Here is a 26,049-nt window from a genome sequence, read left to right on the forward strand (position 1 = left end):
AATTAATTATATTTTAAATTACTTCATGTAAGGTGTAATTGAGACATACTACTTAGTATGTCAAATAATACGCGTCAAATATATACGTGTTTAATAATGCTGACTGACGTGTTTGATGTGTTTTGGCGTCATCAAGTAAATGCCATCAGTCAAATTTTAGGTTCCGCCTAGAGATGACACTAAACGTCACGTTGCACAAAAAAAATGATCGACGATTATAAGAACATAACATTTAAAAAAATAATGAAACGTTCATTTGCGGGCTAATTCGGCCCCATTATTATTTTAATATCAATGCTTCACCAAATGGCAGGCATTTTCTTAATACATCATGGTATCATGCAAGTGAAGTGCAGTATGTCAAATATTAGGCTCTACAGAAAAGGTCCATTAAGTACTGTATGAATATCAGGTTGTACATAATTCACAGCAAGATATGTCACCCGCAAGTTCAAATATAAAGAGGGGGGTGCAAAAGTAGGTGTCACAACTGTCACATTGGTGTAATTAGTGACATGGCTAACGTATGTCTCCCTTTTTGATATATATTTTTTTAATCTGTATGATACACAATAGGTATTGTACATGTTCTCTTTATAACTGTTTATAGTACCTACTTTTGCAACCCCTACATTTTTATTATTTTTCTTCCCATTGCCCCCGGTTTTTGGTAGAAAACAAAAATTTATTTATAAATTTATAAAATTTATATGAACTTTTATAATTTGAGATTGTAAACAAGCTTAAAATTAAATGTAATCTTACATTATACCCACTATAAAAGCAAATGTGTTTTTAGTTTGTACCGTGCTTAGATATGAGCACACTTAAATCCTCGAAATAAAGAAAAACGGTTCTTTGTCTGATTTTTTATTGACACATTTCGAACTACAACAACTACAACAATTTTTGATTTTAAACAACCACTGGAAAACACAAGTGCAGTATATATGTGTTTGGAAAAAATACCAACTACTGTCCTGAAGTAATTATTTGGTAATGGTGTTGGCGTTCATGCTCTTGCCGCTTCCACTGAGAACGATGTAGGGCGTTTTCTGCGACTTCTGCTTCTCCTGAAGCAGCGCCACGGTCCCCAGCGGCGTGTCGCTGCTGCTCATCTTCTTCAGCAGCGCCTCCTCCTCCAGCTTCTTCATCCTGCGCTCCGTTTTCATCTTGCCCGAGCCCTTGCCGTGGAACCTGTGCGACAGCTGCCTGAAGGCCTCCTTGGGCGTCAGCTTGCGTCCGGACTCGTCCACGTACTCGATCTTGACGTCGGGTCTGTAGCCGTCTTTGTCCTTGAAGTCCTGCGTGAAGCCGCGGTACTCCTCGCGTCGGCTGTACTTGTCGTCGAAGCCCATCTTGTCCTCGATGCAGTAGTTGTCGTTGGGCAGGGCGCCCTTGGTGGCTTTGACGCGTGCCACTTTTTGCATCTCCGTCTCCAGCAGTCCTTTGTTCTTGCACAAGTGCAAGGCGGCGGCCAGGCCCGAGTTGACAATGGGCTCCTCGTCCAGAATGGTGGCGGAGGCGGTGGCGAAGTCGGGGTGCTTCTGCTCGTCATCCAGGTTGACGCTGCTCCAGCCGATGTTGTCCTCGGCGTCGGAGTTGGAGTCGCTGGCGCCATCCGGCTCTTCTTCCTGCTCAAAGTCCATCATGTCCTCCTGGTCCTCGCGGTTGCCCGACAGGCCGTAGGTGGGAATGTCGCCCAGTGTCCGGCAAAACTCAGAGGTGGCGTTGAAGACGATGTTGTTGTTGCGCTTCTCTGCGTCGTTGTCAGCATCGTCCTTAGAGAGCCGCTTCATCCGCTCGGCGATCTTCTCGCCGGAATCCTTGAGGAGTCGCTTCTGCCTCAGCTTCCTCTGCTTCTCCAGTTGCTTCTGGAGCTCCTGCTCGGCCTCATCCTCTTCCATGACGCTGGGCTCGGGCGGCGTGAAATCCTCGTCGTCGCTGATGTCCATTTCCGCCGTCCGGATGTCGTCGGACTTTTGCGCCACAGCCGTTGTCGTCGTCGTCGCCACCTCGTGCGGCCAACTGCCGCTGTTCTCCTCGCCGTCTTCGTATTCCGCTTTGCGGCCACGCCCGCGCGTCCTGGAGCCGAAGTCCGTCTTGCGCGTGTCGTCCAGGAGCAAGAAGTCAGCCACTGTGGTTTTCTCCTTCTTCCGGATTTTCTTCACGCGCCGCTTAGTCTTTTTGAAGCCCACCATCTCATGAGGTGAGTAGTACTCTGACGCAATCATGAGCGAGGGCATCTCCAAGGATTGCGCCTGGCTGCGGAGCGTCTCCCGCATAGCCTGCAGCTCCCGTTCTCGCTCGCCGTCGGCCACGCCACCCACCTTCAAGCGGAAGCTTTTCTTCTTTTCGCCGTCGATCTCCTCGTCATATTTGGACAGCACTACGCGCGGCTTGAATGTCACCATGTCGTCCACGCTTTCCTCCTCCTCGTACGGCTTGTAGTCGGGCTTCTTCTTCTTCAGCTCAACGTTCTTGTCCGCCTTCTCCTTGTCCACCAGGCCCACGTTCTCCAGCACGTCCTCCTTCTCCTCCAGCACACCTTTGTCCTGCAGCGTGAGGATGACTGTCTGGCCTTCGCCGAAGGAGTCCACTTTGTGCTGCACTTTAAGACCTTTGAGATCTCGCGCTGTGTACGCAGTGTTTTTCCGCCCTTGCCCGAACTCCTCCTCCACCAAATTGCTCACGCCAAACTCCTGGTCCATCTCCTCCAGAAGTTTGGCTCTCTTCTCCGCCAACTCTTTCTCCTTTGACACTTTCCGGTTCTTCTCCACCCAGGCGGCTGTGTCCTCCAGCCAGTCGTCCTCAGCCAGCGTCTTCACTTTGCCAAGTTTCTGGTTCAGTAAGCGCTTCTCCTTCATGGCAGCCAGCTTCTCCTTCATGTCTTTCTGCTTCTGGATGAGAGCCGGGTTGATGGTCTCCGCCACCAGCGGCTCCTCCTTGGTGCCGAGTTCCTTCTTGTTGTCGTTCATCTCGAGCGGTTTCAGGCCCAGCTTGGCTCGCAGCTTGTTGGTCTCCTCGATGCTGAGAGATGCATCTCCACTGGCGGACTGAGCTTGCGTCTCACCGCTTCCCTCCTCGTACGCCTTATCAATTTTCTCCTTCTTGATGCGTGGCTCCCCGCCGCTCCTCTCGGCTTTGCCGCGGCTATCGCGTCCACTCCTGTCCCTGGAAGCGGACCGCTTGCGTCTGTCCTTCTCCCGAGTGCCATCTTTGTCCGACGCGTCTCGGTCGCGCTCCTTGCGGCGGTGTTTCTTGTGCTCGCGACGGCGCTCTTCGGCTTCCCTGTCGCGACTCTTTTCCTTATGTTTCTTGGACGAACCCATTGTTATTTCCTGTGTGGTGACAAGTTAGGAACACATTTTTCGCTTATAAACTCTGACTATGAGCAAGTGATTGCAAAATGACGCTAGCTTGGAGTTGCTAACGCTCTAGCATAGATGATCTGCCCCAATAAAAGACTTATACTCACTCAGCAAGCGGACGAAAAGGAATCGCCGCCCGTTGATCGACACTATGCAAAGCTGTGCCAAGATAAGTGAGCTAATGAGTCATTTAGGCCCAATTTTGAGCTTTCGTCCAAGCTCCGTCCACTCAAGCGACTAGTAAGCGCTTACGACACAATCACGTTGGAGAAGTGACTTCCGGTTGTTAAAGTTAATCGACTGCCATCTACAGGTCAGAATGATTATTGCAGCAGGAACAAACGGTAACCCCCCCCAAGAAAAAAAACACAAACAACATAAAACAACAACTAATAAAAACGCATAAGTAGACGGTTGTGTGGCTGTGAGACGAGGTTAAAGAAACCCGAAAGAGAAAAAGCAACTAAATTCTAACTAAAAATATTCCTATGTTATCAGGTTTGTTCAGCGGTTCATAAAAAAAAGTGTAAATAAAATGCCTAATTTACTTTGTGATTTTAATGTTATTTGTTTCTGTATTTTGTTTTTTCTTCATCCTTAAAATAATTTCCGTTTTTTTATTTTCAGACTTTAACATAATATGTAATAATGCATATATGATCCTCTTTGAATGTCTGTAAATCCCAGTGTTCAATAAACTATTTAAAAATAATATTAGATGGTGTTGTGACGTCACGTAGATTGTCTGAGACTGAGTTTAATTCCAGAAAACGACTAAATAGCTTAAAATATTGTTTTTACTTTATGTGATGTTTATTTCCCCATTATGACTCTTTTATTTTTTATTGAAGAAAAACAAGTACACAACAGAAATTAACATACTGGAAACATGCAATATATAAGTAGTATACTAGTGTGCATTATAGAGGGGGGAACCCCCCAAATGCCAGGGGATTCAGGTACATTTAAATAAATTAAAAGTTTTAAAAATATTTATAATTTTCAGAGCCTTTTTGTTACTCCATGTATGATTTAGGGAAAAGTATCATTGTTAACGTGTGTAAAGTAGGTTTCTGATTGCCTACTGGCATATACGAATAAAAGATTTAGTGGCTCAACTCAAATCAACTTTGTACTTTACCTTTAAGAGTGTCGCGATGCAATTTGTCGCAGTATAATGACGTCACTGTGATTTCTTGGCTACTCCTGCTCGGGCTGGGGTGATGCGCTTGGTTAACTTGGGAACAAGGTGAGTTAAAATCCTGAAAACAACAAAAAATTACAAAACTAATAGTTTGGTTCTTTATTTCCTGTCGTTTTGCTGCGGCTGCACTGTACCTTTAAAACTGGTCGCGCGGTCATTGTCGCGGTTTAGTGACTACATATTGATTTCCGGACACCTGCTGGTGGTTAAGTGTGGTTCAACGAAGCTTTCACATTTATTCTAAATATTTCATTTATTTACACCAAATACACGCTGGAGCAAGAAGCAGTGTGATTAACAGAATAGGATTTTCTCACATGGGTTCAACGAAGAAGACGAGTTAAAGAAAGGTCCACCACAACGTGTAAAGCTCCGGTGATTATTATTCAAGTTCACTTGCTGTTAAACAAGATGACTTTCGGTTTACTTAGACGTTAAGTACTTGAAACCAGCGCTAACTCGTTTGCAATTTTAGCTTGTTTGTACACTAGTACACGGTAAGGTGGCTTTAACTCGACTATGGGGGGTTAGTTAGCATCAGACGCGTTATCTAATGGCAGGTCGCTAACAGGTAGCATTAGCCAGGTTCCCCCATCACACGCCCAACACACACACATGAGACGCCATTAACCTCAGTACTATAATGTCACATGCTTGGTTTGAAACAAATTGGGGTTTTTTTTATTAGTGAGGCCGACGCTCACTGCTCAGAAGCTACATAACAACACGAGGGGTTGATGGGGACGTTCAGGGGTTGCCATGGTGATTCCCGGGGCTAGGAGTCACTTCAAAGCACCCGCCCGCCAGAAAACATGTCCGCAATTCCAACATTAGTTTTTCGGGCTTTTAACGTTCGTAGCCGCTCACGTTGACGAGGCTTTGCGTGTAAGGTGCGTTCTCCTCGCGTATCCCGTTTGTGACGCACGAGTGACGGCTATCAGAGCGTTTTAACGCCCGCTAACTGCATAGGTCGAAAGCATGTCATGTCGCTCGGCGTCGAGTGTTAGCAGTTAAACACAGAAGGTAGTTGGAGCCCTTTGGTGGAAACAAAAAGTCGCCAGACGATAATCCTTTTTTTTCCTTAAATGTCAACCAACCTTGACCATTTTTGTTGTGTTTTCAGCTGAGCGGGTGGTAACATGGCAACCGGAGGCGCTCCTTTCGAAGACAGCGCCGACGAGCTGCACAACTGGAGCGTCACCAACGCCAGTCTGGAGGACAGACTCAACAACATGGTAAACGGCACTAAATAAACACTACCTAGCTCCATAAAAGTCGGTATGTGTGTAAAATGTCAAATATTAGTTCATTCACGTGAGACCAGCATTATTAGAGAGACCGTTTAAAGAAGTATCATCACTCATAACAGTTGTGAATGTTCAGGACTGGGGTGGCACGCAACAGAAGAAGCCAAACCGCTCATCGGAGAAAAACAAGAAAAAACTGTCAGCTGCTTTGGTGGCGGAAGGCCGCCTGACCAACGACATTTCGCCCAATTCCACCCCCTGGAGCGGCCGCCGCAGGCCGGTGCACGTCAAATACACCAGCCAGCGCTCAGTCCCGGACCAGGCGGAGCTGGACAAGATCCACCAGAGGATCCACTTTTCAGATTTGGACGAGGTGAAAATGAGCTCACATTTATGTAGAAGTAGTAATGCATGTGACATTATAAGAAATACTGTAGGGGGTTGGGAACCCACTGGCTTACAAGATGTAAAAACATGCTGGTGGATCCCCTTCAAAATTGAATAGTTATTGTGGACTGTAATAACAACACACAAGCTTACCTTGCTTGCGCTCAATGGCGGAGATATAATGTGACAGGAAACCAGTCGCCCAACTACTACACTGGGCAGCTCAAATTCCGTTTAGTTGGGGAGGAACGACTCATGCTGTACGTCCAAGTGCGCCAGTCAGGACCTCAGAAGAAGTGATTTAATGCGATTTGTCTGCAATTTTGCACTACATATTTTCAGTCTCTGTGTTTCAGAAACTGTGTTTAAACATAACCCAATCTATGATTCCACTTCATAGGGACTTTTTAACCTCTTTAATCCTCCATTACAGAGCATTGGTAGTGACTCCCAGGGCCGCGTCACGGCTGCAAACAACCAGCGACAGCTAGCGGCGGCGAACAAGAAACCCTACAACTTTGTCCCGCTTCACGTGAACACCAACAAGAGCAAGGAGGTGCTGCTGCACCCGCCCGCCACCTCTGCCCCTTCCACTCCCGCCACCACCAAGCAAACCAAGAAGCAGAGCCCGGGAGCCAGGGATACCTTCACCCCCGGGGGTACCGCCAAGGAAACGGCTACGAGGCCAACGCGTGGCAGTGCCGACAGAGGGGCGGAGGCGGCACGCGCAGAATCCAAGGAAGGAGACGCCAGCGTTGTCAGCAGCCTGGTAAGTTTTGTTGTTCTAAAATTCAAGGCAAATTTGGTACAAATGTTCACTTTGACTCACTTTGACTTGTGGAATAACTGTTCACAAGTTGCTATGAATGCCTTTCTTTGCAGCATTTGAATAGTGACCATTTTAACAGTAGCTATCCATTGTGACCACGAAGTCCTACTTTGGCTGCAAAATTTGTGGTACCTGCTGATAGTTCTCATTCGCTTTGTTTGCGAGAGTGAAGACTCACAGTGACAAGCCTATCACCGTTACTTTGTTTTAAATAACTGGCTGGAGAAAATTTGAAAAATTAATGGATAATTATTTTGACAATCATTAATCAGTTAATAGTTTAGATACCTTGTTCAAATTAATATTGGCCAAATCCTCAGAATTTCAGTATCAGCAGTAAAATATTCTCGGCTTTATGTAATCGTAATCTCCATGAAAGCAGACAATTGTATAAAAAAAAAAATCCCCTATTTTGGACATGTGTAAAACAAAACAGTCAAATTGAAGTAAAATCCTGTCTTTGTATGAAAAGATGGAAATTAACATGTTTTTATTCAAATTAATTAACAATATTATTGACAGATTAATCGATAAAAATAATGTGTTAGTTGCAGTCCTAGTGATAATGGGTATTTGAGAATATTGTTAAGCATCACTTTGTTCGAGACTGCTGCAAGAAAGAAGTAGGGTGACAGTGAGGCAGAACAGTGCGGCTGTATTTAGGGCAGTTTATAAATATGCCACTCTGGGTGCCTGCTGCAGTTTGTCTGTCCTCGTGACCGGTACTCACTGTGGCCACCACTAATTTCTGTCCCTTTCTCTTCTTTCCAGTTACTTTTTAATAACCCCCGATTTTGTTTTGCAGCTGGTAAGCAAGCTGGTGCAGATCCGGGAGTACATCGGCAAGGCCAGCTCCATGCGCGACGACCTTGTGGAGAAGAACGATGTGCCGGCCAACGTGGAGCGCCTCTCTAATCTCATCGAGCACCTCAGGGAGCAGGAGAAGTCCTACCTGCGGTTCCTGCAGAAAATGCTGGTGGGTCTTTGCCTGCTCTTCTCCATCGTTCTGCTTCTTTTTCTAAATTCCGTTCTCTGTGTTACTGTAAGGTTGTGTTCTGGCTAATACATAAGACATCTTGTAAATAAATCTAAACATATGGATAATATTAGAATGTCTCTCTCTATATGTCTTGTTGTCCAGCAGTATGGATAATGGATGGATTGAAGCATTTGTGGTGAAACTGGGCAAGTCTTACATGATTCATTTGTCACCTTGGGTGATGTGACAGGCTCGGGAGAACGAGGAGGAGGACGTTCGGACGCAAGATTCTGCTGTGGGTTCCGGTTCCTTGGTAGAGAGCGCCTCGCTGAATGTTGATGTGAGCTCTTCAGACGCATCGAACGCAGTAGTCGCAGCAGAAGTATGCCTTAGCTGCGCGTCACTATCAAATACTCCTGAAGGTCAATGTGTTGAAAACATACATGCGGTTTCCTTGGCAGGGCGGCTGGCCTGACACGTCCATGCGAGACCAGAAGGAAGAGCTGGAGAACTTCCGCAAGCAGCACGAGCTGCTGAAGAAGATGCTGGAGCAGCAGGATCAGCTCAGGGCCCTGCAGGGCCGCCAGGAGGCTCTGCTGGCCATGCAGCAAAGTGCCGAGCAAGCGCTTGCAGTCATTGAGGATGCGGCAGGTGAGACTCAGACCAGTGGAACACATGCAGGACAGTTATTTTTGAAAGCATGTGCAAAGTTGTACCGTAAACCCCGACATGGCTCAGTCCCCATCATTCTGCGATTAGCGAAAAACCATGTATTTGACACCACCCCTAAAAATGTTTAGAATTGTAGAACATTAGATTTTTTTCTGTATTCCAGTCGTCACAGAAACCACGGGTAGCGTGTCCGGGCTGAGCATCACATCTGAGCTCAACGACGAGCTCAATGATTTGATCCAGCGTTTCCACAACCAACTGCGGGACTCTCAGGTATGGCAGCTCATAAGCATGTTAATCAGGGCACACACATACCACACACGATGAAATGCCACACATTCTTGTGTGTTACTCTATATTTTATTTACTTATTCACTTACCTACTTCTTGTGTTTTTAATTTTAATTACTTGTTCGCTTATGACATTTCTTACTTTATTTTGTGTTACCTGTCTTTATTCCATGGCTGTCTTTTACTCCATGTACACAGCACTTTGTATGCAGCGTTGTTTTAAAGTGCTTTATATATAAAGTAGAGTTGAGTGCTTAACCACATTCATCAAGCTTCAAAATGTCCCACCGTAGAGCAAGTCCGTGCCGGACAACCGTCGCCAGGCAGAGAGCCTGTCCCTCTCCAGAGAAGTGAGCTGGTCACGGGCCCCCCGGGGGTTTGGCCCGCCTCAGCACAGGCCTGTACTGCACTCGGCCTCCGGGCCACACAGCGGCCTTGATGGCGGCGCCACGGCTGCCGGCGTCCAGCTCACCAAGCTTCAGGAGCTCCAAGACAAAAAGGAAACCATGGACAAGATCCTACATGAACTTCACTCCCTCAGAGACCAGACGCTCAACAACAACTACTGTGAGGATTTGTTTCAAGTAATACTGTCAGGCTTACGGCGATTTAAGCTGCTCTCACTACACACGATTTTTCTTCCAGGCGGTGCGTTGTCCACACAGGGCAGTTTGAGCACGGGCGGTTCTTCAGATTGTCCGTCTGCTAGCTGCTCAAATGGAGCTGCGGCTGCCGCTTCATTTCATCCTTTGCTCCCACAACATGCAGACACTGCCAACTCCACAAACAAACTCCGGTAACCACATACACGCAAAAAAAAAAAACTCAAAAGGCAGCCAATTAACCAATCGATATGTCATCAAAATGTAATGCCATACATAGTAATATTGAAATGATTTTATTCAACCTGTTTTATATATTTAGTCAGTAGTTCTTTTCCAAAATGACATAAAAGCCAAATTTAAAACTAACTGCTCTTGCCATACCATTCGTTGTGTAACATGTACAGACGTTCAGATGATTCAAGGCATTCTTTTAGCTGGTTAACTAGCAGGAGAGTCATGTAGAAACAGGGATGATAAAACAAATACAAATAGATTTGCTCATCTGTTATGCACCATAAAATTACATGCAAAAAGTGGTTCTATCTGTCAAACTTCATCGTTCATCAACAAATTAAATATTTGTCATCAAATGAACTCAGTACAATTATTTAAGACTATTGTACTTTTTAATTCATCCAAAAATATTTTTACATCTTCTTTTGGGTCACATTTTATTTCATTGGCCATTTCTTTAATTTTGGCACAAAAGCCCTGTAAACAAATACAGCTGCATAAAATCATGTTTGTGACCAAGCATTGATATTCCAAACAAAAAACTGAGTAGGCAATAGCATTCTTTTTCTTTGTACCATTATGCATTTCCTCTTTTTGCGCACCAACAGAAAGCTGAAGGAGGTCCACAAGCGCCTTAACGAGCTTCGGGAATTAGTCCAGTACTTTCAGCAGACGTCTGACATGATGGTGGATGCGGTTAATGAAAACGTGAAGGAGGACGAAGATGAGGAGGAGGAAGGGGAGGAGGAGGAGGAGGAGGAGGAGGATGAAACAGAGGACAGCTCCATGCTGGAGGCCATGTTTGACTATGATCAAGAGAATCGTCAGCCACCAACTAACATCCGGTGTGTCCCTAATTGTAGATAATCTATGTACACAGGTTCCCTCGTTTCTACGTGTCTCACGGGACATTTTGTACTCCTCGGACTCGATTGTCACATGAGAGAATGGTGTGTAATTTCAAACCTTACTGTCGGGTTGTGTGCTAAGGATCCCACAGCGCACTGGAAACTGGGGCGACTTGAACAGCCTAGCCAATCGCTGCAGCGTTTCATGTAGCACCACCACCACCAACACCAACAATCGCGACAGTAGACTCAACACTGAGATCAACAACCGGTCAGCGGCCAACCTTCGCAGCTTTAGTATCCCCTCAGCCATTGGTACACTCAACACAACTCGACCTGCTTTATAAACTAGTGATTGTACTTAATGCGTTTTTCTCCAACCTTGTAGATTGCCAGTACAACAGAGACACAGCCTACAATTGGGTGAAGGATGAAGACAGTCTCAATCTCAATAATGACAGTGGAAGCGGTGGCGCCGGCGCCCACCCCGGGTGTCCTGACGACGAGGCGTCGGGTTCAAGGTCAGGCAGCAGCCTGGCCAGCGACGCAGGCCTTCCCCAGGAGGTTCACCAGCAGAAAGCCAAGCAGAAGCTACGCCAGTTGCAGGAGCTTGTTGCAATGGTCCAGGTGGGAATATTAACAACAACAACCAGAAAATGGCAGACCTTGAATAGGGACGTTCAATACCACCTAGACCGATAACTAGTACAGGTCTTCCACTCTTGAGTGGTCACTGATGTCAAGTACCAATACCGCTAGTACTTTTGATACATAAAATGATTTTAAAGAAATACCTATATATCCCAACATAGTAGTTTCCTTGTTAATTGCATGAAATTACTGATTTTTTAAAAATACTTTTAATTCCTGATCGTAAAACAAGAGGGTGGTCCATCCTGGTAAGGTCGCCGTGACGAGTACCGATACCTTTATATAAGGCCTGGTTTCGGTACTCGCCCCTCCCTAAAATGAAATAACACGGCAACATGGCTAATTTTTTCATTTAAAAAAAAAAGTTCCCAAGTTTTGTGGTGTAAATTCTCTTGACATTTTTCTGTCACAAAACAAAGAATTACAGCACGCTTAACATCATTTTATAATGTTCGATTTGAGATTAATTAGTTTCTGAGGGTAAATTATGCCCAATGTAAATGAAAAATACATTTTGTCATTGAGTCAGCGCTTGAAAACAAACAGCTGATAACAGCTGAGTTAAACGTTGTCAATCTCCAGGAAACTGAAAATCAGCATGGATTTTTTCTTTAACACAGTCTTTGTCTCTGTGTCCAGAGCGATGACACAGACACCACGACGGCCAATGAGGAGGAAACATTGCACCAACAGCAGAATAACACTAGAGTTAGTGTGGGCGGACCACAGGCTGCTGGACCCCAACAGGATCCCCGTGGATCAGATGCTGCCCTCTACACCAAGGCCAGGTATGCGTTTTTAGTCCCAACACCTCAGGTTTATTCTTAAACAACTTGGTTGATGCGGCTTAACAGGGAGAAGATCTACAAAGCAAAGCTTCGCCAGCAGAAGCAGGCACTCAAGCAGCTCCACGAGGAGCGTCAGATGCTCGGTGAAATACAGGGCAAGATCCAGGATCTCCAGTTAACGTGTCCTGACCTGCAGGTCAGAAATAAACAAGATCATATTTCCTCCCAAAATTTTTTCCAAATACTTCATCCTTTTATTTCTCCTCCAGTCATCACTGTCCAGCCAAGTGAGCGAGCAGGGTTTAGTTTGGAAGGTCCCAGCTGCGACTTCGACGCCAGGTGCCGTGCAGCCTTCCTCCTTATTGTCAGCGACCAAAAGCAGCCCGGCCGCGCTCAATCCCACTGCTCCCGAAGCTGCTGCTACGTCAGTACCTGACAACGAGGTGGCAGCACACACATACAAAGAGGAGCCCACTGCATATTTTTCAACCCGAGTTGATCTTGTTGTGTCGCCAGCAGCTCTGGTCGGAGATGCGTCGCCACCAGGTCGTGCGGGAGGAGTTGCGGCAGCGGCGCAAACACCTGGAGTCCCTGATGGCGGAACATCAGAGGCGCTGCGGCCTCCCCGACACCCCCTGCGGGACTGACGAGCAAGCGGGTCCCTCCCAACTTGCGGGTAGTCGGGATGAAAGGTATTCAGTATTCACACAAGGGCTGGGTGATTTTATCCCCCAAAAAAATCTATACATCTCACAAAAGGCAGAATTGTTTACAAGAAGAAGCAATTATTTTCTAATCTGCTAAAAAAAACAAAAAAACTAGATGTTGATGCAAGTTGCTCAGGAAAATAAAACCTACCGGAAAAAACCCTAACATGATTTAGTATTAAACAAAGTAAAGCAAATCTCAGTAAGTAAATGAAAAATAACAAGAAAAAAAACATTGTTTTGAATGATGATTTTAAGACAATTGGCCAAATCGTTTAAAGATGCTCACTTTAAACATGAAGGGATTAATATTGCGGATGTAATCAGGACAATGGCCACCTGGGGCTCTACTCCCTGCAACCTGGATGAGGACGAGGATGGCGACTATCACTGCGAGCACAGCACGGAAGCGGAGGACACCTCAGACAGCAGCTCTGTGGACGATGATCACATCTTCCCCACCATGAATCAGCCCAGCTACACCAAGAAGAACCAAGAATGGTCAGTATATAGAGTCTATCCTGATTTTATTTTATTGTTATTTTTGGGTGGTTGGGATGCTTTGCTAAAATGCCTTTGCGCATTTTCTGCATATTTATCTTGATTTTTTTTCCCCCTGCAAATTTTGCTTTGGACTTTTAAAAGTCTTGCAAGAAAATGAAGCCTAAACATTTGATGCTGACTGAACGGCTCACACCAAAGGCTTTCACATTCACAGCATTTTCTCTTGTCCTTTACATTTTAGCTTGGAGGGGTTCAATTTATACAACATCATGTGCTCTTCTTGTGTCCTTGTCGGCAGTAACCCGAAGCCTCCAGCAGCCTTTTCCTCCGGGCATGACTCGAGTCACGTTAAACCTAAAACCAAGCAGCAACAGCCGCCGCCACCGCCCAGAAATTCAAACCAGTCCGCAGGCCAGCCTTCAACCACGAGACGTCAGGAGAACCTGTGCTGGGCCTCTGAGCTCTCAGTGACCGAGGGCTCCACTCACTGGCAGGAGCAGATCAGTCAGTTGCAGAGACAGTTGGACTTCAGCACCAGCATGTGTCAGACGCTGCTGCAGGACCAACAGGTTGCCCAATTGGATTACACATGAATGCCAGAACTGGAAAAATAAATCACAACTTAATGTGTCCTTTTAACCTGTCTTTCCAAGATGCTGTCATACATGCTCCAAAGCTTGATGACGGGCTCGTACGGCGGGTTGCCCAACAACCTGACGTCACCGCAGGTCCACCTGATTATGCACCAGCTCAACCAATGTTACACGCAGCTGTCTTGGCAGCAAACTAATGTACAAAGGTAAAAAGCATTCAATTTGGATTCATTTTTTAATCCAGATGGAAGTGTGTTTGTACATATTGCCTGTCGTGCTGTTCTAGATTGAAACAGGTGTTGAATGAGCTCCTACAGCAGCAGCAGGAGCCACAACAGCAAAAACAACACCACCCATCGCCTTCATTTACAGGTTAGCGCACATAAGACCCTTTTCTTCCATTTCTACTGAAATAGTATCCATGGCTTCTTCCTGTTGGGCAACCACTTGTCATTTTACGCAGGCTGGAGTACGACATTATCAACAGCGGCTTTTATGTTCTTTCCATCCATGTCTTTTGTCTTCATTAGGGCCTGGCCCAAGCATTTTCACTGCCAATTTGGATCTCAGTTCGAGTCACCAATTCGTGCACAGCCCTAGTATTCATACATTCATGTCACGTTGCCGTCATACGAACGGAACTCGATCGTAAACTGTGCCCCTTGTATTTGAGGAAATTTGGTACTCAATTTCTTACCTATTAATTACCTAAAGCGATTTTTATCTTTCCTTCTGGTGACACTGCAGGATTTAGCCTGTTCCCTCCGTTCCCTGCTACCATGAGCAACGTGCCTCAGGGTTCAGCAAGTGCTAACCACGCAAGCCTGGACCAGCAGAAGCAGCACTTTGACCCCAACACCTCCATCAAAACTGAGTACATGAATTTCCCTCCCCCACTCCAGCGCTCACCTCTTAACGTCACTACCGACAGACGGTAGGTCTCTCCTTTTTAATTCTTCTCGTATGGCTATAGTGCAGTTCATTCTGTACACTTCATTGTCTCACATGACACCCCCCCTCCCCTTTAGACCCACTGGCTGGTGCAACAACACCTTCCCAAACAACACTGTCCCGCATCATCCCCCTCCGACCGGGGAGCACACCCCCTCCTTGTCCCCCTCCTCTTTCCCCTCGCCACAGCGACGCCGCAGCCCTCGGGCCGAGTGCGAGCAGGCGTCTGAGGCGAGTTTTAGCAGCTTGGCCGACCGCGTCGATCCCACCACCGTCACAAAGACCTTTAAAACTGGACGCAAGGCCTCCGCCCAGGCCAACCTGGCCTCCCGCACAAAAAGCCGACGCAAGCGTGGCAAAGGGCCCAACAAGAATAACGAAGGTACACACGAGCATGATCCAGTTGCACAAAATGTTTTTTGTAGTCGCGTAATGCCAGGGGTGGCAAAAGTGTCCAGTTTGTGAACTTGAAGTCCTTCTAAAGTGAACATAAATGACTTGTACATTTATAATATCACGAGTAATGTAAAAGAAAGAAAGCACCCCCCAGGAATTTTTAATGTCAGTTATATACAATACCTTTTGGATAACTCTGCACAATAGCAAAAACATTTGTGCACACTAAATGTTTCCCTCCTTTCAAAAAACAAACAAAAAAACAACAAACAAAAAAACAACTAGATATTCATAGTTCTCTTACTCAGGATGAGAAAAAAAATGACATTACATGTTGCATGTATGTAGCAATAACTAGCTAGCATTTTGAGGATATCAAAATGTGCACCCATAGGTTTGCTAATTTTACCTGAGGAAAAATGCTAGATTAACTAATAAAATCAATTGAAGAAAAAAAACACCTTAGAAGTGTTTTTTTTCTTCAGATTGGATTATTCAATTTTTTTTTAGAACGCTACAATCCGAATGAGCCCACACACGTGCCATCAGAAAAAGAAATACTCAAAATACAGATAGCTGAAAAGTCTACTCAAATGCAGTGCAGTACTTAATTCGCATCACTGGAAATCAGGTCTAGAAAGCGACAGCCTGAGCAGCACGGCAGACTTTGACCAAGAGAGGGCAGCGTCGTCTCGTCACAAGGATCAGCATCTTTTGGACAAACTCACACAAGAGAAACTCGACAGCAAAACCAAGCTCGGCAACAAACAAAATGACATCTCCTCCGGTATGCCTAAAACCACTTGTAGACAACTCTACCTTTGCTTGCTGATTTAGTCTTCCATCACAACTCTTAACAGCTTGTGTTGCACATTTGGCACAGCCACCTTTCATTTTGAGCTGACTGGTAATTTATCCTACTGACAGCCTATGCTTGGAGAACACCCTTCCTCTCTAACCGAATTGCATGCACAGAAGCAGCAGGTAAATTCAGCACGCAAAGTCCATACATTGTTTTGTTTGCTTTTTTTTTTCATTCTTACCTCACCCAAAAACATCCCACGCACGCACGCACGCACGCGCACGCACGCGCACGCCTGTGATCTGCACTGTTGTCACTGCTTTTGTCGACTGGAATATGGAGACAAATGTGTCAAATGTCCCCAAAAATCAGACGCGAGCAGCGACTTCTCCTTGTTCGAGGCGCTCAGGGAGACCATCTACTCCGAGGTGGCAACGCTGATTTCCCAGAACGAGTCTCGGCCTCACTTTCTCATCGAGCTCTTCCACGAACTACAGTTGCTCAACACGGACTACCTGAGGCAGAGGGCGCTCTACTCCCTGCAGGTTGGTATACGACAGAACCTTAATTTTTAACCCCAAAATCAAATGTATTTATTCAATATGTTCACAAATATAATGCGCTCATTCACACAAAATTTCATTACACACGCACTCACCATATTTGTCTCAATTTAATACACAAATGTGTGTTTGAATTCAAATTAGGGCTGGGCAATTAATCGACACATTTTTAAAAATCAAAATCGTGGAAAATTTGCTAAATCGTGAAATGGAGTTTTGTCCTCTGGATTGTTATGTTCTGTTACATCCAAATGTTTTTTTTTTTGTAAGTTGTAATTTTGCAAAAGTGGCAGAATGCCTTGGTTTACAAGACATGTTTACAATAGCTATCAACTACTTAATTGTGGCACTTAAGCGCAAACTATGAATGTTAAGTTGATGTTAAAACTGATTTAGAATCACTATACATTATTGTTGTCCGAACATTTTGCACAGGAATTAATTTTGAATAAATGAAACCTTCATCATAGTCATAATCGTCCCTGAATGAGAAGAAAATGGACATTTTATTTTTTGGCTATATCGCCCAGCCCTAATTCAAATAAGTTGTTAAGTCGAAGCACTCAAATCATTTCTTTAATGTTGTGAGGTGACTCAGGCAAGTAAGTGGACGTGTGGGCCCTGCGTTGTTGTGCTCACGCAGGACTTGGTGGTGACCAGGCAGCTGGCGGAGAAGAGCACCTCCCAGGAGATGCCCCCCATTGGCACCGTGTCTTGGGCTGGGGGCTCTCAGTCTGAGCTGACGCCCAGCGAGAGCTCGACGATGAGCGACGCGGTAAAAGACGTGCCGGCGCATTCCCATTATGCTCTTCTCTGTCCACTTTTTTTTTTGTATCCGCAAATGTTTTTGCAGGAGATCCTATCTTAGCTTTCATCTCATTTCTCATCTTCATCCGCCCACTCCTTCTACATCTTTCATCGCTTTCTTTTTTCAACTTGCTCTCCTTTCATCCTTTCCATCGCGTCTCCCCCTCGTCTTCATTCACCTTGACGTGACAGCAAGGCAGGCTTGTAAGCAGTGACCCCCCCCCAACTGTCCGTCCATGTCGCCTGTGTCCTCTGGTCTGTTAGCGTCCCGCTAATTGGGAGCCATGCCAATTGTGTCTAAATAATTCCTTTGTTAAGACAGTGATAGATGAAACGTCTTGATTTCTGTTTGAAGACGAGTCGGTGCTTCCAAGCCTCGCTTGCCTGCTTGTTCTATTTCTCGGGAGAATCGTTCATTTGCGCTTAATGAGAGAGTCCGCTTTCAGAAATGCTGAGTATATTTCTGGGTATGCTGTATTTTTTAGGAAGTGGTGGAGAAGAACTTGAAAAGAGATGACATGGAGTCCGTGGGTAATGACAGCACGATGTCGTCTACCAACCTGGATCCATTTTCCAAGGATGACCTGGGTATGTTTGGAGGATGCCTTCCAGATCCACCTGCAATAGGTGAAAATCTGTCACATAGAGAGATCAAAAAAAGGTTTTAACCTCCCACACACTTTCAAGAAATGTACGTATTGACCAAACAAATGACAACTCGTTCCTTAAATTTCACAATAAGTCGGGTCACTATTATCTCAAGGCACCACTCTATTGACCTTTTGCACGTGACGTCACAGCACATTAAACTTGTGACTGGGAGTCTATATTTAATCTGGTTGTGAGACACTGTAACATTATGCAGTTTGAACACTGGAGAAAAAAAAAAGATTCAATTAAAAATGTATGCCACATACCAAAGTACAATTTTAAAGACAAAAGAGTTCTGAAAGATTAAATGTTAATTTATTGCACTAAAAATTTCAATACAACTGAACTGTAATTAGGCAGTGATTCTTTCGTGTATCACCAGAGGGAGTCCATGTCCATTAAGTGGTACTCGTACCACAATTTGAGAACACCACAGATTTAATGACAAATTCGCTAAGCTATAAATGTGTTAGACAAAAAAATAAATAAAAAATCTGCCATAAAGCTAAACTTTAGGTAAACTGCTCTATAGCGGGTGAACGCTGGACTGTATATTTGTTAAAAGTGAATAAATATTGGCAAAAATAAACCATCAGTATTGTCACCTTTGACTGCATAGGCAACACAGTGATCCACTTGGACAAAGCTTTGGCCAGGATGCGGCAATACGAGCGTATGAAGCACAAAGTGGACACGAGCACCACCGGGGACTCTGACCCCTCCAATGTTGAACCCTGTGCTGCTGCTGCTGCTGCTGCTGCTGCTGCTGCTCCTCCTCCAGAAGCCATGGAGGGTATGCCAGGCCTCCAACGACATCACCGCCGCCCTCCTTTACAATTGCCTTTTTAAGATGATTACATTACACGCTTGTTTGTGAACAGGAGGCGCCTCTGGTGACGTGCACGCCCCTCAGATCGACACCCTGCAGCTCAATCGGCAAATTAAGGATATCATGTCAGAGATCATTCCCTTCCTCAAGGTAGCGTGACCGGAATATGCAACCTGCACTTGTTCAAATTGGTACAGTTTCGTTCTGTTGACTGAACGATGGACTAGTGTCATGCTTCATTCCTTACGTATCACAGGCTACATTTGAATTATGATAATAATCTAATGCTACATGAAGTTCCTTATTTTTCTTCTCTTTTTTAAGATGCATATTATTAGTAGGAAGGTAATTAATTGGAAGGCTCCAATTAAATGTAAAATAATGCTACATTATGGTCAAAATGTTAATTATGCTTTATTTTGATCATTATTTTAATCATGATTAACTCATTGGCTCCCATAAAACGTGTACAAAAAAAAGTTATATTTTAAATCTTGCCATGGTCCCAAAAACTGTTTATTTTGTGCTAGAGCATACAGAAGGATTTGATGCAGCCTCTGACCTGAAGAGGTCGCTTAAAGCAATGGTAGTTATTACACACACACACACAAAACGGCCAGCAGGTGGCAGCAGAGTATAAGAGATCAACCAGGGCCATGTTGCAAAAAAAAATCTGTTTTAAACAGATTTGTGAATAATGATGAAACTTAGCTATATTTTAATGCTAATTCCTGAAAAACGGAAACATAGAAATATACTTTTTTTTCCTGATGAAAGAAGAGATTCTAATCTTTCTTTTGGTAGGTTCGTTGTTTTATGGGAAGTTTTATAGGAAGTTTGCTTATAGCATGCAGAAGGCTTTGATGCAGTCTCTAAACTGACGAGAATGTTTGAAGCAAATGTAGTTATTACAAAAACGGCCAGCAGGTGGCAGCAGAGTATAGGAGATCAACCACGGCCATGTTGCAAATAGCTCTTTTCCCCAGTCATCTGACAAGTTTTCTGAATAATGCTAATGCTAATTTCTGCAAAACGGAAATAGATGGAAATATACTTTTTTTTCCCTGATAAAAGAAGAGACAAATTTTTATTTTGGTCGGTTCCATGTTTTTATAGCAATAGAACACAATATTCTGTGGACCTTGCAAAATCTGTCAAAATCCAGTAAAACAGCCGGGAGTGAAGGGCGTTGCTTCAGTGAAAATGTCTGGGAGTGAATGAGTTAATAATCACACGTATGCATAGTTAGCTAAACTATAGTTTTAATGCGCTGCTTTACAACAAACAAAATGCAAATGCAAACATTTTTATGTGCAAAATTTTTCTGGCTCTTCGCATAGGAGAACATGCACGAGATGTGCACGCCACAGGTGCTGACGTCTTTGCGCCGCAAAGTCCTGGCACTCACGCAGCAGAACGACGAGAGCAAGGAGTTTGTGCTCTTCTTCCATCGGCAGCTCGGGGGAATCCTGCAGGTACGACACTTCCACTACCAAGATTTGGGCTTTTTCCTCATAATTTAAAAGCTGTTTTTCAGATGAAAAATAACACATTTATTGCTGTGATGTTGCGGGAAAAGGGGGGAAAGTGACTTTTTGTGGTGTTATTGGAAACTTCTGGACACTCAAGACTAATTCACTAATCAGACAGTTAAAAGCGTTTAAAGTACCACTGATTGTGACACCCATTTAAGTGGGGTGAAATTTGTTCTCCACATTTGGCGATCTAACCCACCAATTACAACCTGTAATACTGAGTGTCAAGTGGGTCCCATTTTTTATAGTCTTTTGGTATGACCTGGCCGGGGATTGAACCCACGAACACTCTACCACTGAGCTGGAGGGAGAGTTCACAAGCGACTTTCAGCACTACGTTGGTTAATAATGCGTAAGAATAACAAAACGTGGGAACAGGCTAAAATAGCGATGTGAAAAAAATAGGAAATTGACCATATTTGGACATACTATGATTACATGCATGGCAGTTCTCACTTGGTATGCCTTCCTCCATTCTATTTTTCTTGTAACGTAATTTATCTTAGTAATATCTTTTCACAAAAATTGTTAAAACTACAAAGTCTCTTCACCTTTTGTTCATCATGTAAACGTGGGACTGAAGTACAGAATACACATTTGCAGAAAAAGCTACATAAGAGAATGATTTGATTGGTTGTTTAATTTTACCCTCGTATGAGTGAGCAGTAACTATATGTTTAAAAAAAAAACAAAAAAACAACAACCTTGCCCTTCCTAGGATTCCCTCAATCGCTTCCAGGGCCAAACCCTGAAGGACTGCGGTGAGGACTTACTGGTGGAGGTCTCGGACATCCTCTTCAACGAACTGGCCTTTTTCCGACTCATGCAAGATTTGGACAACAGCGTCGCGGTCTCGCCGGAAGACGGGCAAATGACTGAGCATCCTCCGGACACCACTCATGCCTTGAAGGTGATGTATTATCTTTTTTTTTTTTAAATGTACAAATAAAATCTTATTTGCGTTAAAGGCATGTTGTTGACTGTTGTTGGTTCTCCCAATTAGGAAAGCGCAGCGCTCGAAGTTGACGTGTCAGCCTCTCCCGATGAAGACAAGGTCTGTGCTTTTGACTGTGACGCCAGATGTCACTTTTTCACCAAACTGAGTGTCAACGTGAAACTTTGTCCACCACAGGATAAAGATGACACCGAGCAGGAAGTTCCTTCTGCTCTCCTACCGACTGATCAGAAAAGCCGTGATGATGATGATGAAGAAGATGAGGAAGAGGCCGGTGGGCAGGCAATGCCACTATCCATCAGTAAGTGGAAAATTGAGGAATACTTTTTATTGGGGGTGTCAAGCGATTATTATTATTTTTTTAAATCCTATTTAATCGAAGTTAACTCAGGATTAATTGCAATTTTAATATTCTATCTGTTGTAAATGTACAATAAAATATTTTCTTCTAAGTTTTCATACTCTTGTTAACATAAAAGTGGAAACAATGTTAAACTAATAGAAATATGGCTGCATATTTTAGTTATTGATACAGTAATTTCAGAATAATTCATAAAATTGAGTTAAAATTAAAAATATGTACTGTACGGTAAAAAGCGGGTGTGATATTGATTTGTGCTTTGTTTTTGCTACTAGATGGCATCATTGCATTTGTAAGACAGTGACAGTTCGGTGCATTTTTCTTTTCATATTAAGAGCAATCTAATCTTTTAACATGAAGTCACTTGTGAAACTGCACTTTTTTTTTTTATTATTGTTTTTATCAGGTCATGTTCAATACAACATACATGATTAATGTAACTGCATTGGATAAAAAATGTATGTAAATATAAAAATGTATGTAAATATTCATATATATTTTTCATACTAATGCAACAAGTAAGAGCAAGAAGTTTACTATTTACAGCATTGGTACTTGTCTTCCAAATAAAATTAAAATTGGTAATGCATAAAATCCTCAACTGAATCGAAAATCAATGTGAATCGAATCGATTTTGGAAATCTGAATCGATACCCAGCCCTACTAATTTTGACATTCCTACTTATTTATGAATGTTCAACTCGAGTCAAATGAATCATGTCGCTTATTTCAAAGGTAATTTGAATTGAAGTTTTAGATCAGTTTGCCAAACTTTATTGAGCCAAGGCACATATTTTACATTTGAAAAAAAAATCTCTCGGCACAACAAACAAACAAATGTCAGGAAAATTTTACATGGCTGCCGATGGACAGAATTCGCCAAAAACATTTATTTTCAGGAAACCAAAAATGAGCCATTAACATTGCATCGTCAAAATCCAAACCCTCCAAGCTGTTCACTCTGCAATGTTTTGTCTTGACTGTTTGCTTGTCGCTTTCCCCGGAGGACTTTCCAAAGCGGAGAGCCAGGCCCTAAACAACTACGGCAGCGGCGAGGATGAGAACGACGACGAAGAGCACGAGCCGGAGGAGTTTGAGGCCGGGCCCGTGGACGTGCAGACGTCCCTGCAGGCCGCGGTGGAAGGCCCGCCGGAGCAAGAGGTGGCCGTATGCGACATTTGGTTCGAGGGGTCTACTTGACATCGCGTTGTTGTGTCTGACCTGTGCTTGCTCGTATCTTTCTGCAGGGCCAATCGACTTGTGAAACCAAAGAAACTGGCCTGAAACCAGCCGACGACGACGGTGGGTGTACATTCTTTAACTTTTTTTTTTTTCTATCAGTCAGCATGTATTCTTCCTTTTTTTTCTCGTAATATTATAACAATATTCTATTTTTTAATGTTAGCCTAAAAATAAATGTAATGCCTGTAAAAAAAAATACCTAAATGTTCATCATTACGGCGCCATTGGGTGGGATTTGAAAAGAAAAAATGTATTGTCCCTGTCACCCACGTCCAACATGAAACACTAATGCCGCCTAGTGGCAGAAAATTACGTCAAGACAAATATACGACACACACTCCTTTTAACTGTTTAGTATATCTTTTTAACTTGGAATAATATAATGAATTACTTCCTATAAAATTACTGTCAATGGTTGTAAAGATAGAACCATATTTGTTTTTGGTCACCATATTTGTCCACTTTTGTCTTAATTAACAAGAGTATTAAAAATGTAACTAATTTGCTCCTAAAGATGTACAACAATTAAAATATTACCATGCTCCCAAAGACATATTTACGTTTAAAAAAAAAAGAAAAGAAAAGTTTTTTATTGCTAGAGCATGCAGAAGGTTTTGATGCAGTCTCTGAACTGAAGAGAATGTTTGAATAAATTTAGTTATTACAAAAACGGCCAGCAGGTGGTAGCAGAGTATAGGAGATCAACCAGGGCTATGTTGCAAAAAGCTCTTTTCCCCAGTCTTCTCACAAGTTTTGTGAATAATGCTAATGCTAATTTCTGCAAAACGGAAATAGATGGAAATATACTTTCTTTTTTTTTTCCCTGATAAAAGAAGAGACTCAAATTTTTCTTTCGGTAGGTTCTATGTTTTTATAGCAATAGAACACAATATTCTGTGGGTCGTACAAAATCAGTCAAAATCCAGCAAAACAGCCGGGAGCGAAGGGGGTTGCTTCAGTGAAAATGGCTGCGAGTGAATGAGTTAAAAACCGTTGCATTCAATTAGACTTGCTGATACCTGCAGAAACCCTGTACTATATTTTTCTTTCATCAAGTGTTCTTCCATTCCATGTGTTTTAATATTGTACTCATTTTCACTTTCTCTCCCACCAAACAGTAGCGAGCAGCAAGATGTCAGTTGTGGCTTTGACTGAAGATGATCACACGGAGACGGTGAGTCACTACTCTGACGAAGAGGTCGATGAAGAGGAGGACCCGGCTGGCGCCGCCGCAGCCGCCGCTCCGGAAGAAAGCACGAGAAGCTCCGAAGCTCAGACGTTCCCGAAAGACTCAAACACCACCAGCACCCCCGACACGGAATCCCCCGTCATGATCAATGTCGACGTAAGTACAAAGAAATGGAAAGTTGTGCTTAAGAGTATACTGTTGTTCGAGAATAATACGACTCAATTAAAAGTAGTCAGTGACGATAAGCACTCGGTAAAAAGAAAAAAAAACTCAAATACTCAGTAACTGGTGAGTAACTTTTGATTAGTTTTTCCCCAAATCGGTGCATAAACGTAAAGTATATAAAATATTAACGTGCAACTTCAGATGTTGCCAAACAACGTCACAGTCAGGATCCATATTTTGACCCTTTTTTTTTCCGCTCATAATTTTCCAACTTAATACTTGTATGATTTAGGGACTTCTCCCCGCTCTCCCAGAGTTTTCCTTATTAGGTATAAATATTTTTCCTAAAAAATATATATCAAATTTTTGATATTTTTAAATTATCTAATTATAAAATTGTTTTGGAAAAATTAACACTTTATTTTAAGATTTTTTTGGTACAGATTTTTTTGTACCGATTTTTTTTGACTCAATTGCTACTTTTATATTCATTTAAAAAATGACCTTTCCACACACTATATTTCCCCCCCAAAATTATGTCTCGATTCTTGCAAAAGTACGTTACGAAAAATTACTTTTTCTAGTATTTGAAAAAAAATCTGACTTGAATCTTGAAAAATATATTTTTTTCAATTTTATGGAAATAATCGTCATCTTTGTCCAAATATTTTCTCTTTGCCGTCAGAACCGCATACTAAATGAACGTGGGCTTGCCGTAAATGTTTTAAGACCACAAGAAATAATCTTCCAAGTTTTTTTTTTTTTAATATTCTTGAAATAAGCTTACGAAGCTGAGAAATCCAAGTCGACTTGTTGTCGGCTGAAATGCGGACATTTTCATGCACACACACGCAGATGACAATGACATGAGAGCAGCTTAAGTGTTGCCCGATTGGATTTTAGGAAGCCGTCTCCAGCAACAGCAGCCAGAGGACGTCGGACGAGGACGACTTTTTCCGAGTGGACGACCTTCCGCTGCAGATACCCGTCGCCGGCCAGGTACAAGCGGCAAAATGTGACGCATGGAAAGCGAGCGTTTTGAATGGATGGCTGGAACCCGCAGGAGGAGCTTCAGAAGAGGATCGTGGACGAGCAGCAGACCAACGACCTGCGCGTGGAAATCCTCAGCGGCGACGCGGAAACGCCGCCGGGCCTTGTGGGAAACGACAGCCACCTGAAGGAACCAGGTTGGATTTTCATCTCTTTTCTGGTTCTCTCCTCCTACCAACCCTTCAAATAGGACCTTTACTAATATATTTTTTTTCATGTAAAATTAAAATTGTTCTCAAAACTCACACAATTTATGTAAAATGTTACGTTTGCAGAAATGACTGGTTTTTTTTGTGTGTTTCAGAATCTTCTGAATAAGTGAAGTGACCCGCCTTTCATTGAGCTTGTGTAGTTTTTGCACAGTCTTGTTTTTGTTGGTTTTAAAAATACTTTAATACTGTAGTCCTATAAGCTGTATTGCGCACACATACGTTATTAGTTTTGGTTTCCTTTCAGTGTTGTTGGGTGAGGGGCAACGTTTAATGTCGACACTACTGACAATTTTCAGTTTTTAGTTGGGACTTAATTTGAAATGTTTTATGCAACTCACAAATTCCAAATTGGTCCTTTGTGTTCTGCAAACGGACTTTCCATGTTTAGGACTGGTATGTTTTAAATAAAATGTTGGTTGTTTTAAGTGCTT

General features: G+C 43.4%; 2 protein-coding genes across 12 annotated transcripts; one reads left to right on the forward strand and one right to left on the reverse strand.

The window, feature by feature from the left end:
• Positions 1 to 854: 854 nt before the first annotated feature.
• sart1 (spliceosome associated factor 1, recruiter of U4/U6.U5 tri-snRNP) lies at positions 855 to 3,645 on the reverse strand. The gene is made up of 2 exons (XM_086081977.1): positions 3,479 to 3,645; positions 855 to 3,341 (listed from the first exon to the last, which is right to left on the reverse strand). Exon 2 carries the CDS (start codon positions 3,330 to 3,332, stop codon positions 990 to 992), a length of 2,343 nt encoding a protein of 780 aa, XP_085938103.1. The 5' UTR covers positions 3,333 to 3,341; positions 3,479 to 3,645; the 3' UTR covers positions 855 to 989.
• An 892-nt stretch (positions 3,646 to 4,537) lies between these two features.
• pcm1 (pericentriolar material 1) lies at positions 4,538 to 26,043 on the forward strand. Of its 11 annotated transcripts, none has more exons than XM_086081973.1 (40): positions 4,766 to 4,950; positions 5,699 to 5,810; positions 5,959 to 6,195; positions 6,643 to 6,978; positions 7,844 to 8,014; positions 8,268 to 8,399; positions 8,479 to 8,668; positions 8,853 to 8,962; positions 9,274 to 9,547; positions 9,626 to 9,776; positions 10,428 to 10,664; positions 10,810 to 10,982; positions 11,056 to 11,294; positions 11,958 to 12,106; positions 12,173 to 12,302; positions 12,376 to 12,549; positions 12,623 to 12,798; positions 13,141 to 13,314; positions 13,616 to 13,886; positions 13,971 to 14,116; positions 14,197 to 14,282; positions 14,658 to 14,844; positions 14,939 to 15,243; positions 15,889 to 16,044; positions 16,185 to 16,241; positions 16,432 to 16,604; positions 17,266 to 17,397; positions 17,915 to 18,056; positions 18,700 to 18,873; positions 18,962 to 19,059; positions 20,250 to 20,384; positions 21,163 to 21,354; positions 21,448 to 21,498; positions 21,577 to 21,700; positions 22,767 to 22,921; positions 23,008 to 23,062; positions 24,121 to 24,347; positions 25,260 to 25,355; positions 25,420 to 25,543; positions 25,711 to 26,043. In XM_086081973.1, exons 2-40 carry the CDS (start codon positions 5,715 to 5,717, stop codon positions 25,722 to 25,724), a joined length of 6,249 nt encoding a protein of 2,082 aa, XP_085938099.1. In that variant the 5' UTR covers positions 4,766 to 4,950; positions 5,699 to 5,714; the 3' UTR covers positions 25,725 to 26,043. The 11 variants fall into 11 exon arrangements, with proteins under 11 accessions (XP_085938093.1, XP_085938099.1, XP_085938101.1 ...); XM_086081975.1 differs by having other exon boundaries at positions 17,915 to 18,017; XM_086081974.1 differs by having other exon boundaries at positions 12,626 to 12,798.
• The last annotated feature ends 6 nt before the right edge of the window (positions 26,044 to 26,049 follow it).

Source organism: Leptonotus elevatus, chromosome 8 (assembly GCF_054856555.1).
Source record: "Leptonotus elevatus isolate MCC_2025b chromosome 8, RoL_Lele_1.0, whole genome shotgun sequence".
Lineage (NCBI taxonomy): Eukaryota > Metazoa > Chordata > Actinopteri > Syngnathiformes > Syngnathidae > Leptonotus > Leptonotus elevatus.

What these genes read in the sequence shown, in the direction of transcription:
- sart1 (XM_086081977.1), bottom strand. Translation starts at nt 3,332, where the DNA reads ATGGGTTCGTCCAAGAAACATAAGGAAAAGAGTCGCGACAGGGAAGCC.
- pcm1 (XM_086081967.1), top strand. Translation starts at nt 5,715, where the DNA reads ATGGCAACCGGAGGCGCTCCTTTCGAAGACAGCGCCGACGAGCTGCAC. An exon ending in AGCTCGGGGGAATCCTGCAG is followed by an intron (nt 20,385 to 21,162) that starts GTACGACACTTC and finishes TGCCCTTCCTAG; the next exon opens with GATTCCCTCAATCGCTTCCA. An exon ending in GGCAATGCCACTATCCATCA is followed by an intron (nt 21,701 to 22,766) that starts GTAAGTGGAAAA and finishes CTTTCCCCGGAG; the next exon opens with GACTTTCCAAAGCGGAGAGC.